The sequence below is a fragment of the Rhinichthys klamathensis genome, unplaced genomic scaffold (assembly GCF_029890125.1).
Source record: "Rhinichthys klamathensis goyatoka isolate OS25496 unplaced genomic scaffold, OSU_Roscu_1.1 h1tg000211l_1, whole genome shotgun sequence".
Lineage (NCBI taxonomy): Eukaryota > Metazoa > Chordata > Actinopteri > Cypriniformes > Leuciscidae > Rhinichthys > Rhinichthys klamathensis.
Genome location: NW_026606736.1, coordinates 511,264 through 529,659, shown reverse-complemented (window position 1 = coordinate 529,659; position 18,396 = coordinate 511,264). Strand labels below are relative to the sequence as shown.

The 18,396-nt window shown below is 38.0% G+C and overlaps 1 protein-coding gene across 4 annotated transcripts in view; it reads left to right on the top strand.

Moving 5' to 3' along the window:
• Positions 1–18,396, top strand: part of dgat1b (diacylglycerol O-acyltransferase 1b) — a 113,380-nt gene that overhangs the window by 77,512 nt on the left and 17,472 nt on the right. For 2 of the 4 annotated variants that reach the window (XM_056263981.1, XM_056263980.1), the window contains exons 1-2: positions 15,548–16,035; positions 18,275–18,362. In XM_056263981.1, the coding sequence (XP_056119956.1) occupies positions 15,830–16,035; positions 18,275–18,362 (294 nt within the window). In that variant the 5' untranslated portion in view covers positions 15,548–15,829. Of the gene's footprint in view, positions 1–15,547; positions 16,036–18,274; positions 18,363–18,396 lie in introns of those variants that run through there. The other 2 variants (XM_056263979.1, XM_056263982.1) reach the window with 2 other exon arrangements.

Sequence of the window (18,396 nt, the reverse complement as noted above, 5' to 3'; positions counted from 1 at the left end):
TGCCCAGTATCTTGAATGCCACCCTGAGCACCTGAGCAGGACTTGAGTGAGCGTGTGTGTGTGTGTGTGTGTGTGTGTGTGTGTGTGTGTGTGTGTGTGTGTGTGTGTGTGTGTGTGTGTGTGTGTGTGTGTGTGTGTGTGTGTGTGGCGTAGCCACGAGGGGGCCTGATTTCTGATTGCTTAAAATAAAAAAGTCAAAAATAAGAAATTGTTGATTTGTTAGTCTAATTGATAGATTGACCAATCAAAATGCTGCGCGGTAAAATGTGTCTGTTTTCAAACTTGATTTGATTATGTCACGTGTTGTGCGTAACCTACGCTGTCTTCTTCGCAAATCGTTCATTAAATGATGTTTTATAAACAAGGTTCGGGAGGAGCACATTCAAATAAATCATTCCAATCAACTCGTCACCAAACTATTACATGTCTACCCTATCAGCACGAGAGGAAGCATATATAAATATCCACTGTCAACTCACCTAACATTCCTTGACAGTTTCAGCATCCCTCCACCACCCCGACTCCTCACTCCTGGCTCATTCTTCCACAGTCAGGAACGGGGGAGTACTATGGGTTCGGGCCGCATACCGAGCCCGGAGCCCTCTCCTCGGACAGCACGCCAAATATGCATTTATTCTATCTGACTTATTTGTAAGTGTGAACTCGTGAATAGGCCTATGCGGTGACAATGGCAGGTGCGCAAAGTACAATATAACGCTTTTTCAAAAAAACACGGAAAGATGAGCGAGAAGGAGAAAATGTGCCATCTGAGTCTGCTTCAGCTTACTATGAGGCGACAGCGAGTGAAGCGGCACCTGAGGCTTCTCAGGACACAGAAACACATAGGCCTATTTCATCACAGGAGTGTAGCATGACACTTCCACAAATCGGCACAATGCCCAATGACTTGTCTGCAATTGATGAACCGCAATATGCTGTTTTAAATGTGTGCAGGTGTTAAGCTGTATATATTATAGGCTAGTTGCCCCCTCATTTTAAGATGGGACCCCACCAAAAATAAAATTCTGGCTACGCCCCTGTGTATGTGTGTGTGTGTGTGTGTGTGTGTGTGTGTGTGTGTGTGTGTGTGTGTGTGTGTGTGTGTGTGTGTGTGTGTGTGTGTGTGAAGCAGCGGGTATTTAACATGGCAAATAACTGATGGTCATTGGCACCGATTATCCCATCATGATCTGAAGACACTCATGTGATTACAGAGGTGATTTTTGAAAAGCAAGTGTCACCGCTGATTATAATCCAGCACTAAAGACCGGTGGCGTAAGAGTCAAAGCACTGTCCCTCTCCCAGACCTGTCATTTAGATAATGAGATGAGAGCGGTGGGTGTTGTGAATTCCAAGGAAAGGATCTTCGCATATTCTTTGACCTTGACTGCAAGCACCTAATGCATTTTGAGGATAGAATGCATTTTTCACTTAAAATAATAACGCAATTCCATGTCATGCATCCTAAATGTCATTCAGAGTAATAATTCATTTTCACACCTAAAGATCTCAGTGCCCTTGATATTTTGACTGATGGGTGTCAGTGTGAGTCTCCATGTTAGCGGTAACTGATGATTTGATCATAAATGTTTCAGCTAACAGGGACAGTTTAAGCACCACAAAACAACTGGTACCTTATATTGTAAGGGCCTACAATATTCACAAGGTACTAGCCCCTAGTTGTTTTGTGGTGCTGTCCCTGTTTAAAGTCAAACATGACATAAAAAATAACAAGTATTTTATATATATATATATATTGCAGTGCTTTTTATAAGTGAATTATCCATGCTCTTTTTTCTTAAATTGTGCCCTCGTAATATTTAATCAAAAGCATTAACTTCCCCTCCCTCTCACAACGACATCTCTTTTCTGATGCCGTGTACACTGGTGAAGGTGGGACAATAATCTCAACCCTCAAGCAACCTGTCAATTACATGAGATTGTAGCAATTAACAAACAACAACAATCTAAACAATTCATGATGTTCAAAATAAATGAAAAAAAACCAAGTTTTTTTTCCGTTCGAGAAGCCGTTTCACTCGGATTTATGTCACAACTATGCCAACTTTAATATTAATCTTATGAACAGTTGTACTGAAGGAAATTGTAGTTAAAGACTTTTACTTTGTTACAAAAAAAGTCTGTTTCAAATGTTACGTTACCCTAACCGTCTAGGGGTCGGGAGGGGAGGTAACAAAGGAAAAAAAAGAAAGACGAGAACACACTTCAATCCTCTGTCACGTGAAGATGACGCCAGATGATAAATATCAAAGAAAGGATTTTATTTACAAAAAAAATTAAATAAAAGGACAGAACATACGTTACCAGGGACCAATGGCTCAGGGGAGAGCAAGGCCTAAAATAACACAAAAAAACAGCCCACAAACTAATTTTGGGAGGAGTCCTAACTAACCTAAGAAAGGTTAAACAAAAAGAAATAAACAATACAAACTTCCCTCAACTCCCTTGCTATACAAAAACAGGGACAAAAACAGTATTCAAAGAAAAAGGCACTCACCCCCTACAGCTTCCCTCACAACAATAACTACTAAACAGGTTAACAATAACACAATACCTGCTTAATATTTGCTTAAAATGCTTTTGAAATTTCTATTCTGAACAAAAATATACTGAACAAAGATACGATTGAAATAAACAGTGTTTTAAGATTTTTAGGCCAGAAACTTAAATGTAAAATAACACTGCACTTTATAAATTAAATATAGATTACAAATATATTTACAAAAGATATTCAGTCAAGAACTGCAAGTGAAATTTCTCTTTGCATTTTATTGTGTGATTAACAGAGACAACAGCAGGAATATTAGGCTGATGTCACTTTAAGAGCTGCACGGATCTAATAAACTGTTATGCGTTTTCTTTGCCAACTGTTTACTTCACTTAAGACAAAACAGATTTGTGTGTGTATTTGTCCGTTTAGCAACTCAGTTTAGCGCAAAAATCCTCTTTTTCTTGAATGGTTTAAAATCACTTTTTTTATGCGTGTGCTTTGGATGTGTGTGCAGCAAAGAAAATTATTTAAAGTCATATTAAAATGCACACAAAAGAATCTATAAGAAATCGAATTAGAATATTAGAACAAGTATCCAATTCCTAACCATATTTGCTTCCAGAATTGGAATAGATTTTCGATTCCCAACCCTTATTTAGTCATAGTTTTGTCTTTTAGTGAAAGACAAAAAACAATAACATGTTTTTTAGTCAATAATTTATGTCAGATTCACTACTTTTAGAAAATGTCTATACTAGAAGTAATATAATATTAAAATACAGTAAAATTCTTCATATTGTCGCTATTCATGTTTTACTGCATTGTAATATAAAGAGCATATTCACAACATGACTTACACATTCTGACTAGCAAGGCTACATTTATTTGATCAAAAATACAGTAAAATAGCAATACTGTGGAATTATTACACACATTACAATTTTATTACAAATATTATTACAATTTAAAATTACTGTTTTCTATTTTAAAGGTGCATAGCGCAGGTTTCTGAGTTTTTGCAGAACTATGCCCCCTCTGGCGACAAGCGAAACTGCCACCAGAGATGTGCACGCTCATGGATCACACGCACACGCACGCTTGCACGAGCTGTTCATAACCAAAAGAGCATCAGCCGCACAAATCTTTTGTTGACAGTCATAATGTCTTCAGAGGTAATAAAGTTATAAATCTGCAAGTCATTTTAAATATATGAAAGGAAAGGTATTTTAGTAAATTACACACTTATGTGTGAGGGGAAAACGGGGGTAGTAGAAAAGTTCGGTTTTTGTTTCCATCTATCTCCATGTATGTTGAACTGTTTTATGTGTTTACTGTATCCACTTATGAGTGTATTATTATGGAAACACGTTCATGAACAATATAAGTTATTACTTTGTAAAAGCTCAAAATAATAATCATACCTTACACAGTTGGTCAACAAAGTACACTCAAATGTCTTACGGTAATAAACAATCAAATGGCACTATGACGTTACTGTAAAAGCCAAACAGGCTAATCCGCCGAACTCACATTCCCGGGAACAATTTACTATTTTTTACGAAAAAGAAAATATAGCCAATGCAACGGCGTTCTTCCTTGTTGGTCAAGGACGTGAGCACCTTATCATGTTAGCAAAGTACACAAGGCTACCGGTAGGTTATACACAAAAACATAGGTAACTTTAGCATCTTTTATGGGATATGTTTTATGTTGTACTATTCTTCCGAAGACAATTCCTAGTTTATGAACCTGTTCACTGACAATGGTAGTAAAACCAAATCTGATTGTACATTTATCTAGCTTACGCTAAAGCATTACACATTTTACGCATCGTCATTTGTTGTCATAGATTTGCCGTATCAGACATTTGAGACTGGGCTATATCTTACCGTTTTATCAAGAAAAAAAGCCAACTGAGGATCCCGTTTGAGACCAAGAGCAGTGTAAACTTATTTCTGTCATAGTAAAGATCATTTTCAGCAGCCATTACTCCAGTCTTCAGTGTCACATGATCCTTCAGAAATCATTCTATGTTGATTTGGTGCTCAAGAAAATATGTTATGTTTTATTCACAGTTGAAAACAGTTGTTTTGCTTAATATCTTTCTTTGAGAAAACTGTGATATATAACTTCAGCTGTATTTATTTGTGCGATTGCTGATTTTTTTTTGTTTTGTTTTTTGTTTTTTGTTCTTATTTTAATACTGAGTCTTTACTTGTCTTTAATAATGCTTGAAAGTTATATTACGGCTAGTTGTTTTTGCTGTGGTATTTTTAAACCATAGGTAAAAGTTACTTGTGAAAGTGATCTTTAGCCTGTTGTTTTTTGTTCATGCTATTCAGCTACAATGAATGTTTTGGAATAAGACTTTGAATAAATGTGAATGATATACATTTTGTTTTGTTTTTTTCTTACCTTATTGCAATTGAAATTAGGAATTTGGCAGAATCGGAATCTTTAACATTCAAACGATACCCAACCCTACTAAAACAAAGAAACTGTAGAAATTGTGAACAATCTTGAACAGGGGGAGAGTGTGACAGTAGGGAGGAAAAGTGCAGGGAGGGGTTGATGGAATCAGTAGGGGGTTAAATATCAATGTGTATGTGTGTGTGTGTGTGTGTGTCTCTAGAGGTACGGTTACTTTGATCTGTTCACTTGGCCCACATTAAGAGGTGGATAGAGAGGTTAAAGCTTTGTTCATGGTGTTTGTATCAGCATATATCCCTTCAAGTTTGAATGCTTGTGTGCTTGTGTATGTAATTTTTATAGAATTAGGCAAGCATGTAATCACTAAGGAGATATATGTATTTATCTCAAAAATAAAACCCTCCATCCCCTGCAAAAACATAAAGCACTCCCCCCGGAAGCGAGCGAACAATAGGACCGCCTTTCATGTACCGGCGTATGTGTGTGAGCCCCTGAGATACGGGATAGTTTCATAGTATACAGTAACTCCCACGTGAGAGAGGAGGAGATATTGATTGCTCTGAACTGCAGAAATTTTCTCCCTAGTATCTTTCATCCCTCTCTCACTTTTTCTCTCTGCCTATTGTTGACCTTGTAAAAACACTTTTTCCCCAGGCTGGAAATGAGATGTCCAAATTCAATCTGGGTGCTGACAGGCAGTGTTTGGATATAACAGAGTAGGATGGAGGCAGGCAGGCCAAGGCATTGTTGCATCACAATGGCTTTACAAGCTTTTGAGTGCGCTGTGGGGGAGATGTGATGCCACTCTAAACATTGCCATCTGCTGGAGATGACAGTCATATCCTTAAGACTTTCCTATTATTAAAGTTAGCATGAAATCAAAATTGACAATTCTTTTTTTATTTTATTTTTTGAATATTGCGGTATTTATAATAAATTATCCATCATGTTTTTTATTCATGTTCTCTTATAATCTTTAATCAAAGTAACTTCCCCTCATCCCCTGCCTCTTGCAATGACATCTCTCTGATGACGTTTTTACTGGCACGAGGGCAGGACAACCTGTCACTCAGCAATTATAGCAAACAACAATGATACAATCAATTCCCAATGAACAAAATCAAGTCACACCCTAGATTTTTTTCTTGTTTTAAAAGCTGTTTCAATCGGATATACAGCGCAATAGGGAAGAAAATAGCAACTTCTGTTTCATGCCAACTTTAAGACAGAGAGACAGAGTTGTTGGTCACAAAGAGGTACTGTATATAATACCTGGAGAAAACTATCCGTCACTGGTAAAATATATACTATAGCCTATTAATAATTATAGTTCTGGTCCTTGAATTTGATTTGTTGAGGCACTTTCCGAGATCATTCATTCCGATTGTTGCGTGTTCCAGACATTCTATCAATCTTGTTACTGTTGGGGATTTTTATGGTGACTATTTCTGTAGGTTAAGGCAGGGTGCCCAAACCTGCTCCTGATCCAATTAAACACAACTGAACCAGCCAATCAAGGCCTTCTCTTAGGCATACTAAAAACTTCCAGACAGGTGTGGCCCTGTCTGGAAGTTTCTAGTATGCCTAAGACCTTGATTGGCTGCTTCAGTTGTGTTTAATTGGGGTTGGAGCTAAACTCTGCAGGACAGTGGCCCTCCAGGAGCAGGATCGGACACACCTGGGTTAAGGCGTGGTCATATTTACAGCAGCTCTTGAAAGCATAGCTAGCGAAATCCAGTCATTTTAGGAATCCGTGTGATCAGGAGTTTTATGTGAGGGCGAAAAAGTTCCCCACACAGATTTCGCTTGTGTTCAAGTTGGTCACGTGAATTCACAGCGTTTACCAATAGAAAGCTGCTTGGTTTGAAAGTGATTCTTTGTTAGCTTCATGCATAGCTATATTGACAATAGACTATATTGACTTTTTTTTCCCACAAAATCTCACCGAATGTTTGCTAATGTGACTGAACCTTTATATTGATATAGCCTACTAACCTCTGGAGTGACCGTATTTATGAGCGATTCGTTCATTCAGTAATGATTCATTTGAATCATTCACTCAACCGATTCCTTTAAACACGGAGGCTGCATCCGAAATTGCATACTCTCTTGAGTAAGACCGCTAAAAAAGTACGTTCTAATGAGTGTGTAGTGTAATGACATGGCCTACATCTGCCGTGTTGTTATTATCACCTACCAAATTGCGTTCGCTTCACTAACGTTACCATTCACAAACAAATCCTCCCCTGTGGCGTCATCGTATGCACACTTCAGAATCTCACCGGAAGTAGTAGCTCGATGGGTACTTTTTGTCTAATATTCTTTTATGAGTAGGCTACTGAGTTAGGACATCTGTTACCACATAATATCTCTATAAAACTCGTAAAAACTCCGCGAAACACAACGTTTAAACAGCACATCTCAGTCCCGGATATTTGACTGCACATCACATTGTTTACATTATTGATAGTTCAATTGTAATGCAACGGAGCAGTCTACGGGAAACTGAGCTGTTTACACGGAGCCTGCACAGCGACAGGAAATGGAAATTAACACAAAAAAAGTGCCTAGTGCCTACCTTACACAACACCCACTGTCTATGCAAGGGGGTAATCCATCAGCCGGAAGTTGAAGCTGCCTCCGGGGGCCGCCATTGTAGCTGGCTATCACCTGCTGTTAGCATCCCATTGACTCCCCTTCATTTCGGCGTCACTTTGACAGCGAATAACTTTACATCTGAGGCGTCCAAAGACTCCATTTGTCCATTTTTTATTTCTAAAGAAACACGACAATGTATAAAAGGCTCCATTACTTTGTATCTTACGTTATGGCCCCGTAGAAGCCATTCTTGTAAAAATAGGCTAACTATTGCGTCATAACCACGGGACACTCTGTCGCACAGTAGAGAAATGACCGTATAGACAGAGGTAGAAGCTCGTAGGCAATCGTTTACTGTCTATGAGGCAATCGGGTGGACATGGAGGCATAAAGTCAAGGGAGAAGCCCATAGATAGAGAGTTCATAAAAGCAACGGGACAAAATATTTCAACAACAGATTTGTTTCAGATTTGTCCCGACACAGCTACTAGAAGGTCAGAAAGGTTGCTCACGTGACAACTACGTCGTCAAGCTCAGTTTGAGCCTGCGCAGTATGCTTGGCTATCAGGAAGTGAGTGCCCAAGTTGGGCTTCAACCATAGACAGTAAAAGAAATGGACACAGCGACCCCATAGACTTCAACGGAGAAAAGTGAAGTCAATTAGAAGCACTCACTTCCTGATTGCCAAGCGCACTGCGCAGGCTCAAACTGAGCTGGACGACGTAGATGTGACGTGCGCAACTTGTACGTCTTCTAGTAGCTGTGCCAAGAGGAATCTGAATCATTCCCTTCCGAATCTTGCAGAGCCGGAGATCGTGAGTATTAGCTGTCCATGAGCTAGCAGCAGGATCAACTTTATAACACTCTATGGGCTTCTCCCTTGACTTCATGCCTCCACGTCCCCCCGATTGCGCGCGAGCTTCTACTTCTGTCTATACGATCATTTCTCTTCTGTGCGACAGAGAGTCGCGTGTTATGACGCAATTGTTAGCCTATTTTTACAAAACGGCTTCTACGGGGCCATAACGTAAGATACAAAGTAATGGAGCCTTTTATACATTGTCGTGTTTCTTTAGAAATAAATAATGGACAAATGGAGTCTTTAAACGCCTCAGATGTAAAGTTATTCGCTGTACATCTGAGGCGTTTAAAGACTCCATTTGTCCATTGTTTATTTCTAAAGAAACACAACAATGTATAAAAGGCTCCATTACCTTGTATCTTACGTTATGGCCCCAGCTAATACTCACGCTCTCCGGCTCTGCAAGATTCGGAAGGGAATGATTCAGATTCCTCTTGGCACAGCTACTAGAAGACGTACAAGTTGCTCACGTCACATCTACGTCGTCAAGCTCAGTTTGAGCCTGCCGCTTGGCAATCAGGAAGTGAGTGCTTCTATTTGACTTCACTTTTCTCCGTTGAAGTCTATGGGGTCGCTCGCTGTGTCCATTTCTTTTACTGTCTATGGCTTCAACTCTCTCCGTTGAAATCAACGGGGTCGCTGTGTCCATTTCTTTTACTGTCTATGTGTCTATGCACAACACTGACGGTGGACTTGCGCTCAGGAGTGACGTTAACTTAGAGCAGACGTCTTTTTTTAGAACGGACGAAAGACTACACTGCAACGGTCACAATGACGTCACACTCTGCGCGTATGTTTTAAAAAAACATCATTAAACATATAAATAACCCAAGTGTTTATTACAAATAAATAACTCAGATAGCAAGCACAGTTGGGCCGATTCCGGCTTAATGCGTCACTGTTGGCTCACTGTCAGTGTAGTTTAGTATACTAAATGCTAAAAATGAATAAATGTGGCCTCAATGGACAAAAAAAATCCCATTGCATTACAATCAGGGATGTAGTGGAGGCTAAACGCACGTAAACGCCTCCCAATACTCGGAAATAGCGTTTACCCACCTCCAAATTGCGTTTATCCACCTCTAAATTGCGTTTATCCACCTCTAAATAGCTATAAATTAAGCTTATGTCGTTTTAGTTTCATATTGTTATTTATTAGTTAGTTTCTTAGGTTGTTAAACCTAAGACGAACTCTTTAATTTTGCGCTGCATTACTGTCAGTGTTGTTGACTATTACTGACGGTGGTTGCGCTGTTGACGCTCGCGCAGCCTCTCGAGGAGAAATCTACACAAATGAGCGCACACACACACTCAGTTAACAACATAACGTTACTGCCTATAAAAAATCTTAATGTGGAGTTTTTATATTTTTAACATATGTTAAGCAACCTCAATTATTTTTCCTGAACACCATCACGATTGAAAATGTGACATTGATTTCCTACAACAGTTCAATAAACAGTTAAAATTAAGTCACTTACATTTTAGATGCAATATTGGCTGTTTTTGTTCTGTTTCAGCAGCGAAAATAGTTCCAAACAAAAATCACAGCAGAACCACGGCGCATCTCACAGGAACACTCAACCTGTTTTCATTACTGAATGATTCAGCATTTTGAACGAATCGATTGAGTCAAAGATTCAATGACCCATTCATAAACATCTGTCTCAATCTTGAATGAATCAGCCGTTTGAACAAATCGTTTGAATCATGAATGAATCAATGACTCACTCATTAAGAGGGTCGCCTGCCGCCACCTACTGGCGGTTTCGTGTTATGTTTAAAAGTAGATCATTCTTTCCAATTTGTAAATTTAAATCAATTTCATAACATTATTTTATGCAATTGTAATTTTTCAGTGTAAATGATTTAATTTGATCAGCCCTATAGTGTCTTATTATTCGAAATAATTGAATTTATTGATCAAATTTAGGAATTTAAAATGAAAGATGAAGCATACATTTAATAATATTGGGGAGGGGATGCCCTTTAAAGGTGCAAATATTACAATATGCCGATTTAAATATCAAAGCTAATTGAACACTGATGAGAATGTTGTTTCAGAATAAATAAAATAAAAAAAAATCCTGACGAGAAACTTTTTTACTCGGACAAGTGAATGACAGATTTACTTGTCCTAAGGTCAGGACAAGCGTATGAAAAGGCTTAATGTCGAGCCCTGCCTAATAGCAATGTCATCAGGACATCAGGATACACATACGCAGTGGCCCACCTTACCGGGTGACCACGTCGTGGTCCACCAGAATTTATAGTTTACCCACCTCTTTTTTTACCACTGCACCTCTGATTACAATCCTGTGAAAACCGCACCCCTACTTCCTGCGCACCTGTCTACTGTTTTAACATATGCAGCCTGATTCATTCAGGAACAAGACTATAGCCACTGCATTATTCACTCAAGCAATTAATTCAAACACACTGAATCAATCTGGAACGAAGCATCATTATTACTGTGTTGCTCAGATGTGCTCAGCTGGAACTATTTTTGATGACAGAGCAAAAGTAGAGCGTGGGTATAGCCTATAACTGGCAATAGTCTATTGAGTCTAAATGTAAGTTATGCAATATTAACATTTGGTTTATTAAATTGATAGTATAATGAACCTGTAGTGTGTGTATTTACGGCTTCTACTAGCAGGGGCTAACAAGGCCAGCGAAACTCTGACCATTGGTTGATTTTATCATAAATGTATCTTTTTCGTGTCATTGTTTTCATGAACAAACCCCTATCATTTCACTCTCTGTCTCTTCCATTCTACCTCGCTGGACTAGAGCGATCTGTATGGCCTCTCTGGGCTTTGAATGATTCTGTCTGAATCAGTCGTGCTCAGCTGTGTAATCCCTCTCTCCATTGAGCAATTCATCTTTATCTCACTCCTCCAGTGTGTGTGTGTGTGTGTGTGTGTGTATGGGTGTATGCTCTTGCAGATTCCTGCAGCATCTGTCAGCATGTGCTAGCCTTTCCGCTGAACAGAGCACTTTGAGCTGCCTTTGTAAGACAATATGCAGTCATATAGCTAAGGCATATGCATTATAGATTACCTCTCATAAATAGACAGGCAGAAAGAGAGGTGGGAAAGAATGATTTTTTTTAGGAGTTCTTAAAACTTCACATTTTCCCTGTATTTGCATTAGGTATTGAAAGTTGTATGAAAGACAGATGAATGGAATCTATTGGAAATAATGAGCCGATTATGAAATTTTCATTTAAAATGTCTGCTCGAATTAATTATCTCTGACTGGAAATTTGAGAAACTGCAGTATTTTGATACCATGTAAGCAAACAAGGAAAGGATTCACTGAATGAATGATTTAATAAATGAATGAACACCTTAAATTGAATCATTTTAATTTCTCTGTGTGCTCATTTGCCCCAACTTAACCTCAATAACTCAGAATGTTAAACTGGCCATCAGAGTAAGGTTTTCTGTTCAAAGTAATAAATAAATAGATAAAAAGAAAAGAAGCTTCTTCTGTATCATTATTTATGTTTGTCAAAATTGTTTTTATTCAGATGGGAAGAGAGAACAGGAAATGATAGAGTGAAGAGGTGGCACAGCATGGGAAATCTTGCATACCACACTAAAAGTGGCACTGCCCACATCAGTGCCACAGCCCAATGTTTCAGACCATTGGTTCATCACAAGCCACTGCATTTTTTTGTCATAAATGTATAACATAAAAGGCAACATGTGACATTTTGACAAGGACATTTTTTTATTCTTTAGTTGAGTAACGAGTTACTTATTTGATTATAGCTAGGTGACCTTTGAGATATATTTGAGTTATGACACCTCTTGTGATAGTTTGTAAAACATTGTATTAATGTAAATAGAATGTACATGGTCATGGCGTACTAGATTTGCTATGCTGCTGCTGCAGAGAAAGTACGACTTTTTCTGCTAACTGCTCGGTACATAAAATTAATGGGAACATGCTGATATAGTTTAGAGACAGAGATAGTGCATTTGTTTGGATGCATTGTGGTTATAAAGGGAAATTGTAATGGATATGTGAAATCGATTGGCTGAGAACGTTACATTAAATGAACCAATCCGAATATAGCCTATAGAATTTAGCTAATAAAGTTTCATGGCTGAACTATTCATTAGACTGATACTTAATTAAGCAAGCAGACAATGCCATATTCACATATTTTATATTGCCAGGCAAAACTCTATGCTGAACTCGAAGACCTCAAACAAACTGACCAAATGTGAAACCCTCTAATTTGGAGCTCTACAATTTGCAAGTAACGTAATTATTACCAGCACGAAAATAGATTCAGTTTTGATTCTGTTGATGGGTCACCATTTGCTCAAAATTCTGGAAGTTAAGTGGCGGTGAGGGCCTCAGGTGGAACAAGCCAATCCACAGGTGTGGTAGCTGGATAAACAGAAATCGTATTTCTATTCATGAGGCATGCATGCTTTCTCTGCCTAGAGACCTGTCCATCTCATCTCTGCTCAACAAAAAACAAACTGTGACTACACAATTATCAGTTTTTAATTAAACAAACATCAACAGAGCGTACACCGCGAGCGCTGAAGAAAGACAAAGTATGCCTGAGAGAGTTTTTATATGAATGTGTGTGTGCTGTGCATATGGCAACCAGCTACTTGTGGGTGAGATAAACCAATAGGATAGGAAGGAAAATAAAAAAAGTGGTTTCTTTGAAGTCTCAATTCAATTGTCTCTCCTAGACAGCAATGCGATTCAAAATGAGGGATTATTCATCTACAAATGAAAATTCTGTCATCATTTATTCACTATCACGTCGTCATTACAGATCTGTCTGACTTCTTTTTATTGTGGAGCACAAAGATATTTGTGACAAAGAAGTTTTTTTTTTAAAAAGTCAATGAAATTTTGGCCCCCATAGACTTCCATTATACAAAAAAAAATGGTTCTTTTGTGTTCCACAGAAGAAAGACTGGTTTGGAATGACATGAGGATGAGTATGATAACAGAATTTTCATGTTTGGGTGAACTATCCCTTTAATTCTCATCATTTTCAGATTCTTCTCTGGAAAAAAGAAGTATCCCAACAATGTCAAACTGCTCGGAGATAAATTAGTTTCTGTTTTTATATTTTCCATTTTCAATTAAATTTTAGGTAAAGTTTTATTATTGTTTTTGTTAGATTTGGGGTATTCTTCTTTGGGTAACTTCTACAGTTTTTTTTTTTTCAGTTTTAGTTTTATTTATTTTAATACATCAACTTAAACACAAACGATAAATGTTTCCTTGACATTTAGCCTATCTAAAATAAGTTAAGTTTAATACGTTTTTAATCATTTTATTTTAATTCAGTTAACATTTATTTTATTTGAAGTAATAAAATACAACTAACTATAACTAGGGTTATTTTTATGTCTCTACGAATTTTGTCAGAAACATCTGAGACAAATGATATTCAAAGAAATATATCTAATCTGAGCAAAAACATTTTTCTCTGGTTTTGTGGGTGGCATAATTATGTTAATCTAATCATTTGTCCTTTGTCATAGTGATGTCACTATAGCAGACATTATTTCAAAGAACCAACCTGTCAGATGATCCGTGGAGCTTGCGAAAGACAGAGACGTATAGAGAATGACAGCGATATCTGGAGTCAAGTCCTTGACTGAACCGCAAAAGTGCTGACACACGTGCCACCCCTGAAGTGTCTATCAGTCTGCCTGGATCGCAACAGAGATAAACTAGCTTTCGGTCCCTAATGACTGAGTAAATGTGGCATCCCTGTGATAAAACATGACGTGCCACTACGCCACGCAGGAGTGAGTGATTTCAGCCTCACAACTTCATTACAAATCCAAGGACATGATCGCAGCCGGGCACATTCCTCCTCACCTCAGGCCTACACAACCAAACGCCCCTGCCAGCTTGCTCTGACAGCCCTGACAGAAGAGAGGGTCACAAGTCATGCGGCCAGGCATAACATACAATCAACCTGCCACTGAAATGTATAGAATTCATCTTTCTCAGGCCCCTATTTCATACGGGGGCTCGCAGCCAAGTGAAACAAGCGGCAGTATCTTTACTGAGGGAGCCGAGAACGAATGCAGCCATTCAAACTCTAAAGTCACATTTTGCTGCTGCTGCTGCTGCCCTGGCCAGACTTTGAATGTTTGAACATAAAATGATCAATTATTAATTAAACACCTTTTTCTTTAAATTTTAGATGCACCGGAATAAAAAAAAAACATCATACACCAAAAACTGGATGGCTGCACGCAACGCAGTCGTTTTTGCTGCACTGCTCGGATACAGCATCCAAAAAGTTGCTTCTGAAATGTCTTTCTCACTTTGATTTACTGCAGAATGTTTTCTTGTAGTTTACTTTGCAACTTTGATAAGAGGGAAGGTGAAATGTTCTGCCTCGATGAGCACTGAGCGTCTTAGGAAGCGGTTGTCTGCACACTGCACATTTTCAAGCTTATTTCCACCTGTTTTTTGTAACTCCTATAACTGGGAATCAAATATTTTGGATTCACGCAAAATCCTGATCTCAACCATTACTTCCAAAATACCAAATTTACTAAGGTTCAATAGGCTATATTACAACAATGTGGTATTTGTTTAAAGCTATCCCTGTCAAAATATTAAGAGGAAGATGAAAAAAAAAAAAACTTATACTGTTTGAAGATCCCAGATTTAGTATTTTAACATGCAGTAGATTCTAGTAGTGCAAGAGTGCAATAACGCATGGTGAAACTGGTTATATTAAAGGGACAGACAAAAAAAGTTGTCTTTTCATTAGCATGTTGTTTCAAAACAGAATGACTTTTTTATGTGAAACAAAATTAGATCCTATGGGAGGCTCAGTCACCAATCACCATTCACTTTCATTGTATTGGAAATAAAAAGACCCAAATAAAGTGAATGCTGCATGGGTAACAGTTCATAACATCTTTTTTTATTTTAAGAAAAGAAAGTCATTCGAGTTTCAAAAGTAAATTTGTTCTCTTTCAACAGTAAATATGTTCTCTTTTTTGTTCAATTCATTCTTTATATTATTTATAAAGGTCATGTTTTTTTTTGTGAAATAGCCTATCACAATATGACCCTTATGGCAGCTTCGAGTTACAGTATTACAGCCTACTGACTCCTAGTCCTATTGGCTTAAGTTAGACGAGTTGTTTTGCAGAATGAACGCGGAACTAGATCCGGGGGAAAAGTCTTAAACCTGCCTGAAACTCATTTTATTAACAAACGTGCTAAAGTCCACGCAATCGTTTGAGTCAGACAGCATTATTACAAATCTTGCGTCAGCCTAATAGCTTGCAAAACTAGGGCTTTACGCAAAAGCTTGTTTTTCCGGTCGCAGAGCCAGATGCAACTCCTGCGTGGACTTGGCTTATTAAATTTGTTTGCTGAAGGCTTGCTGTAAATTTGCTAGAATCATGATTGACAAGGATGATTTTCGGCCCATCACACGGAATCGTAGGCGCGCGACCATCACGAACGCAAAGAGCGAGACTGTGAAACTCAGAAACGGCGCGACCGCAGCAGCAGCCAGTGATCCCAAGGCACGGGAGTCTCTCACCAAAAACTTACAGTCACCGCTGACCGAAGACAAACGAAAATGCGGTCTCTACGACAAAATGAGGTAAGATGTAGTTTACGCCAAAACGTCATGCAACAAACGTAGGTTGTTGTCGTTCTGTGGGCATTAATATGTGACAACAGTGACAAAGATGGTGCACTGCACAGAGAGAGAGAGGCAGGATTCGCCAATGTGCATGTGGCGCTGTACAGGACACTTTTAACCCCTTTTTACCCAAAATACCATCATTTCACTTATTCGAAAGTTACTGAAACCCTATTCCATTGAGCAAAACTAAAAATAATAAACTGCAAAATGTGATGATTCCAGGATTCTCGATCATTAGCTAAATAATTCTGCTAAATTATTTAGGATGTTAGCACATATTCCGGATTATGGGGGGATAAAATGTAATAAATGAAAAATTAAAATATAGGCCTACTGTCGAAAAAAAAAAGAGAATAGACCAATGATCTGTATCTTGGGAGGAGGGGCATGCCCCCCTTTATGTTTTTAGAGTGCAAAAGTCAGTTCCTAAAGTAAAAATTCCATTTATTTTCTACCTAGGAGAATTGATTTTGAACAATAACTTAGAAAACTTTAAGAAAATGTTCAAAAGCAGACCTACTGCGAGCTATGAAGTTATCAAGGGAATATGTTTTAAACAATCAGCCCCTAATATCAGCTCATTTTTAAAATAACCAAAGTTATCAGTGTAATTCCTGGTGAAAAACATTTCCCATTTTCTACATTTCCCTACATGGCCCATCAAATGTTTGGTTACCGACATTCTTCAAAATATCTTCTTTTGTGTTCAGTAGAAGACAGAAATTCATACAGGTTAGGAACAACTTGACGGTGAGTAAATGATGACAGAATTTTAATTTTGGGTAAACTATTCCTTTAAGTAATGTTTAGTTTTATGTATCTCTTTTGAATGTCAATTTTGTAATTCGCAATGATTCATGAAATTGTAGTTCTTTCCCTCGTTAAAGCTGTTAAATACTTTTTTTTTTTTGCTTCAAATCGTAGCCGGTTAGTTTGGTTCATGGCTTATAACTCTTAAACAAATACTTTTTTTTTTATCCCTATGGTAAAAATATCTCAGGAACCAAGGCAGCTGAAAAAGTGGGCAGGCACTGTTGCACTCTATAGACTGATTTCATGCAGTGACCGCCATTTTGAAATTAAATCCCCAGGTAAACAACAAAGTCATGGGCAGAGAAGAAATAACAGCAGGATAAACATATGAAACTTACAAGGTGGAGGAGTGACTCTTCCAAACTTTAAAGCTTTTAAATACTGTAGGTTTGCTGCCATTTAGAGCCACGCTCCATACCAAAGATCTTATATTTACAGGTATAATTAAACTACCTACTTAAAAACGTTCACGCCCTTTTAAAAACAACTAAAAAACGTAAGTGTACTTGAATTGTGTGCTTACCATTACCAATCTTAGTTCTCTCACCTCAGCCTTATTTTCATTCCAAAATGGCAGATTGCCGATGTTCTGACGAATAATGCTCCCTATCAGATTGTGCTACCAACACTATATTTGCATTGTTTTAATGGTAGATATGGACGTTAATAAAGCCTCAAACCACATGAATATGATGCTTGTAGCACAATCTGAAAGGTAGCATTTTTTGCTAATCGAATTGTGCTGCCATTTTAATGGGAGGTAGCATGTTTATGTTCATGTTTACGTATATGTTTAGGAAATTACTACGGTGGTGTTTGATGCTAATTAGTGTTTCAGGGGGAAAATCAAAAAGGCCCTTTTAGCCTTATTATACTCTATGGATTTTAGTTAGATACTTAGATTTTCCTGTAATTGGCTGAGCAGTCTTTTGGATGGCTCACCAATGTGTTAGATATCTCTAATACATAAAATAAGTAAGCTTGACCAGAATTCTTGTGTGGGAGAAGAATTTATTAAAGTAGTGTAGCAAAGTTCTTCAGCAGAGATGTTAGCATGTCTGCCTTAAAAGAATCTTAACCCGAAGTCTGAGGGACAGAATTTTATACATGAAGACAAAGGGGCTACAAACAATACTGTGAGGACATTCCACTGGAGATCCTGCAATCTACCCTGAGAAATGCTGTTCCTTTGTTATTCTACAATTTGGTTCACACCTTTACAAACACAGATAGAGTTGATTGCACGGTGCACCTCAAATCTTTCAATACCGATATAGAAAAATTACTATAATTAAATAAAGAACAATAACATTACATTCTAAATAGTTTAATCATATCAAATACTGTTTTTGTTTCATGTCTTCTTTATTTCCTCCAATAGTTGCCACAAGTTGCAGGAGTCAATGCTGAGTTCTGCGAGCAGCTTCAAAAATTACAGAGGCATCCTGAACTGGTGTGTTGTAATGCTGGTGAGTCTGAATTCTGAAACAGTCACAAAAGCTG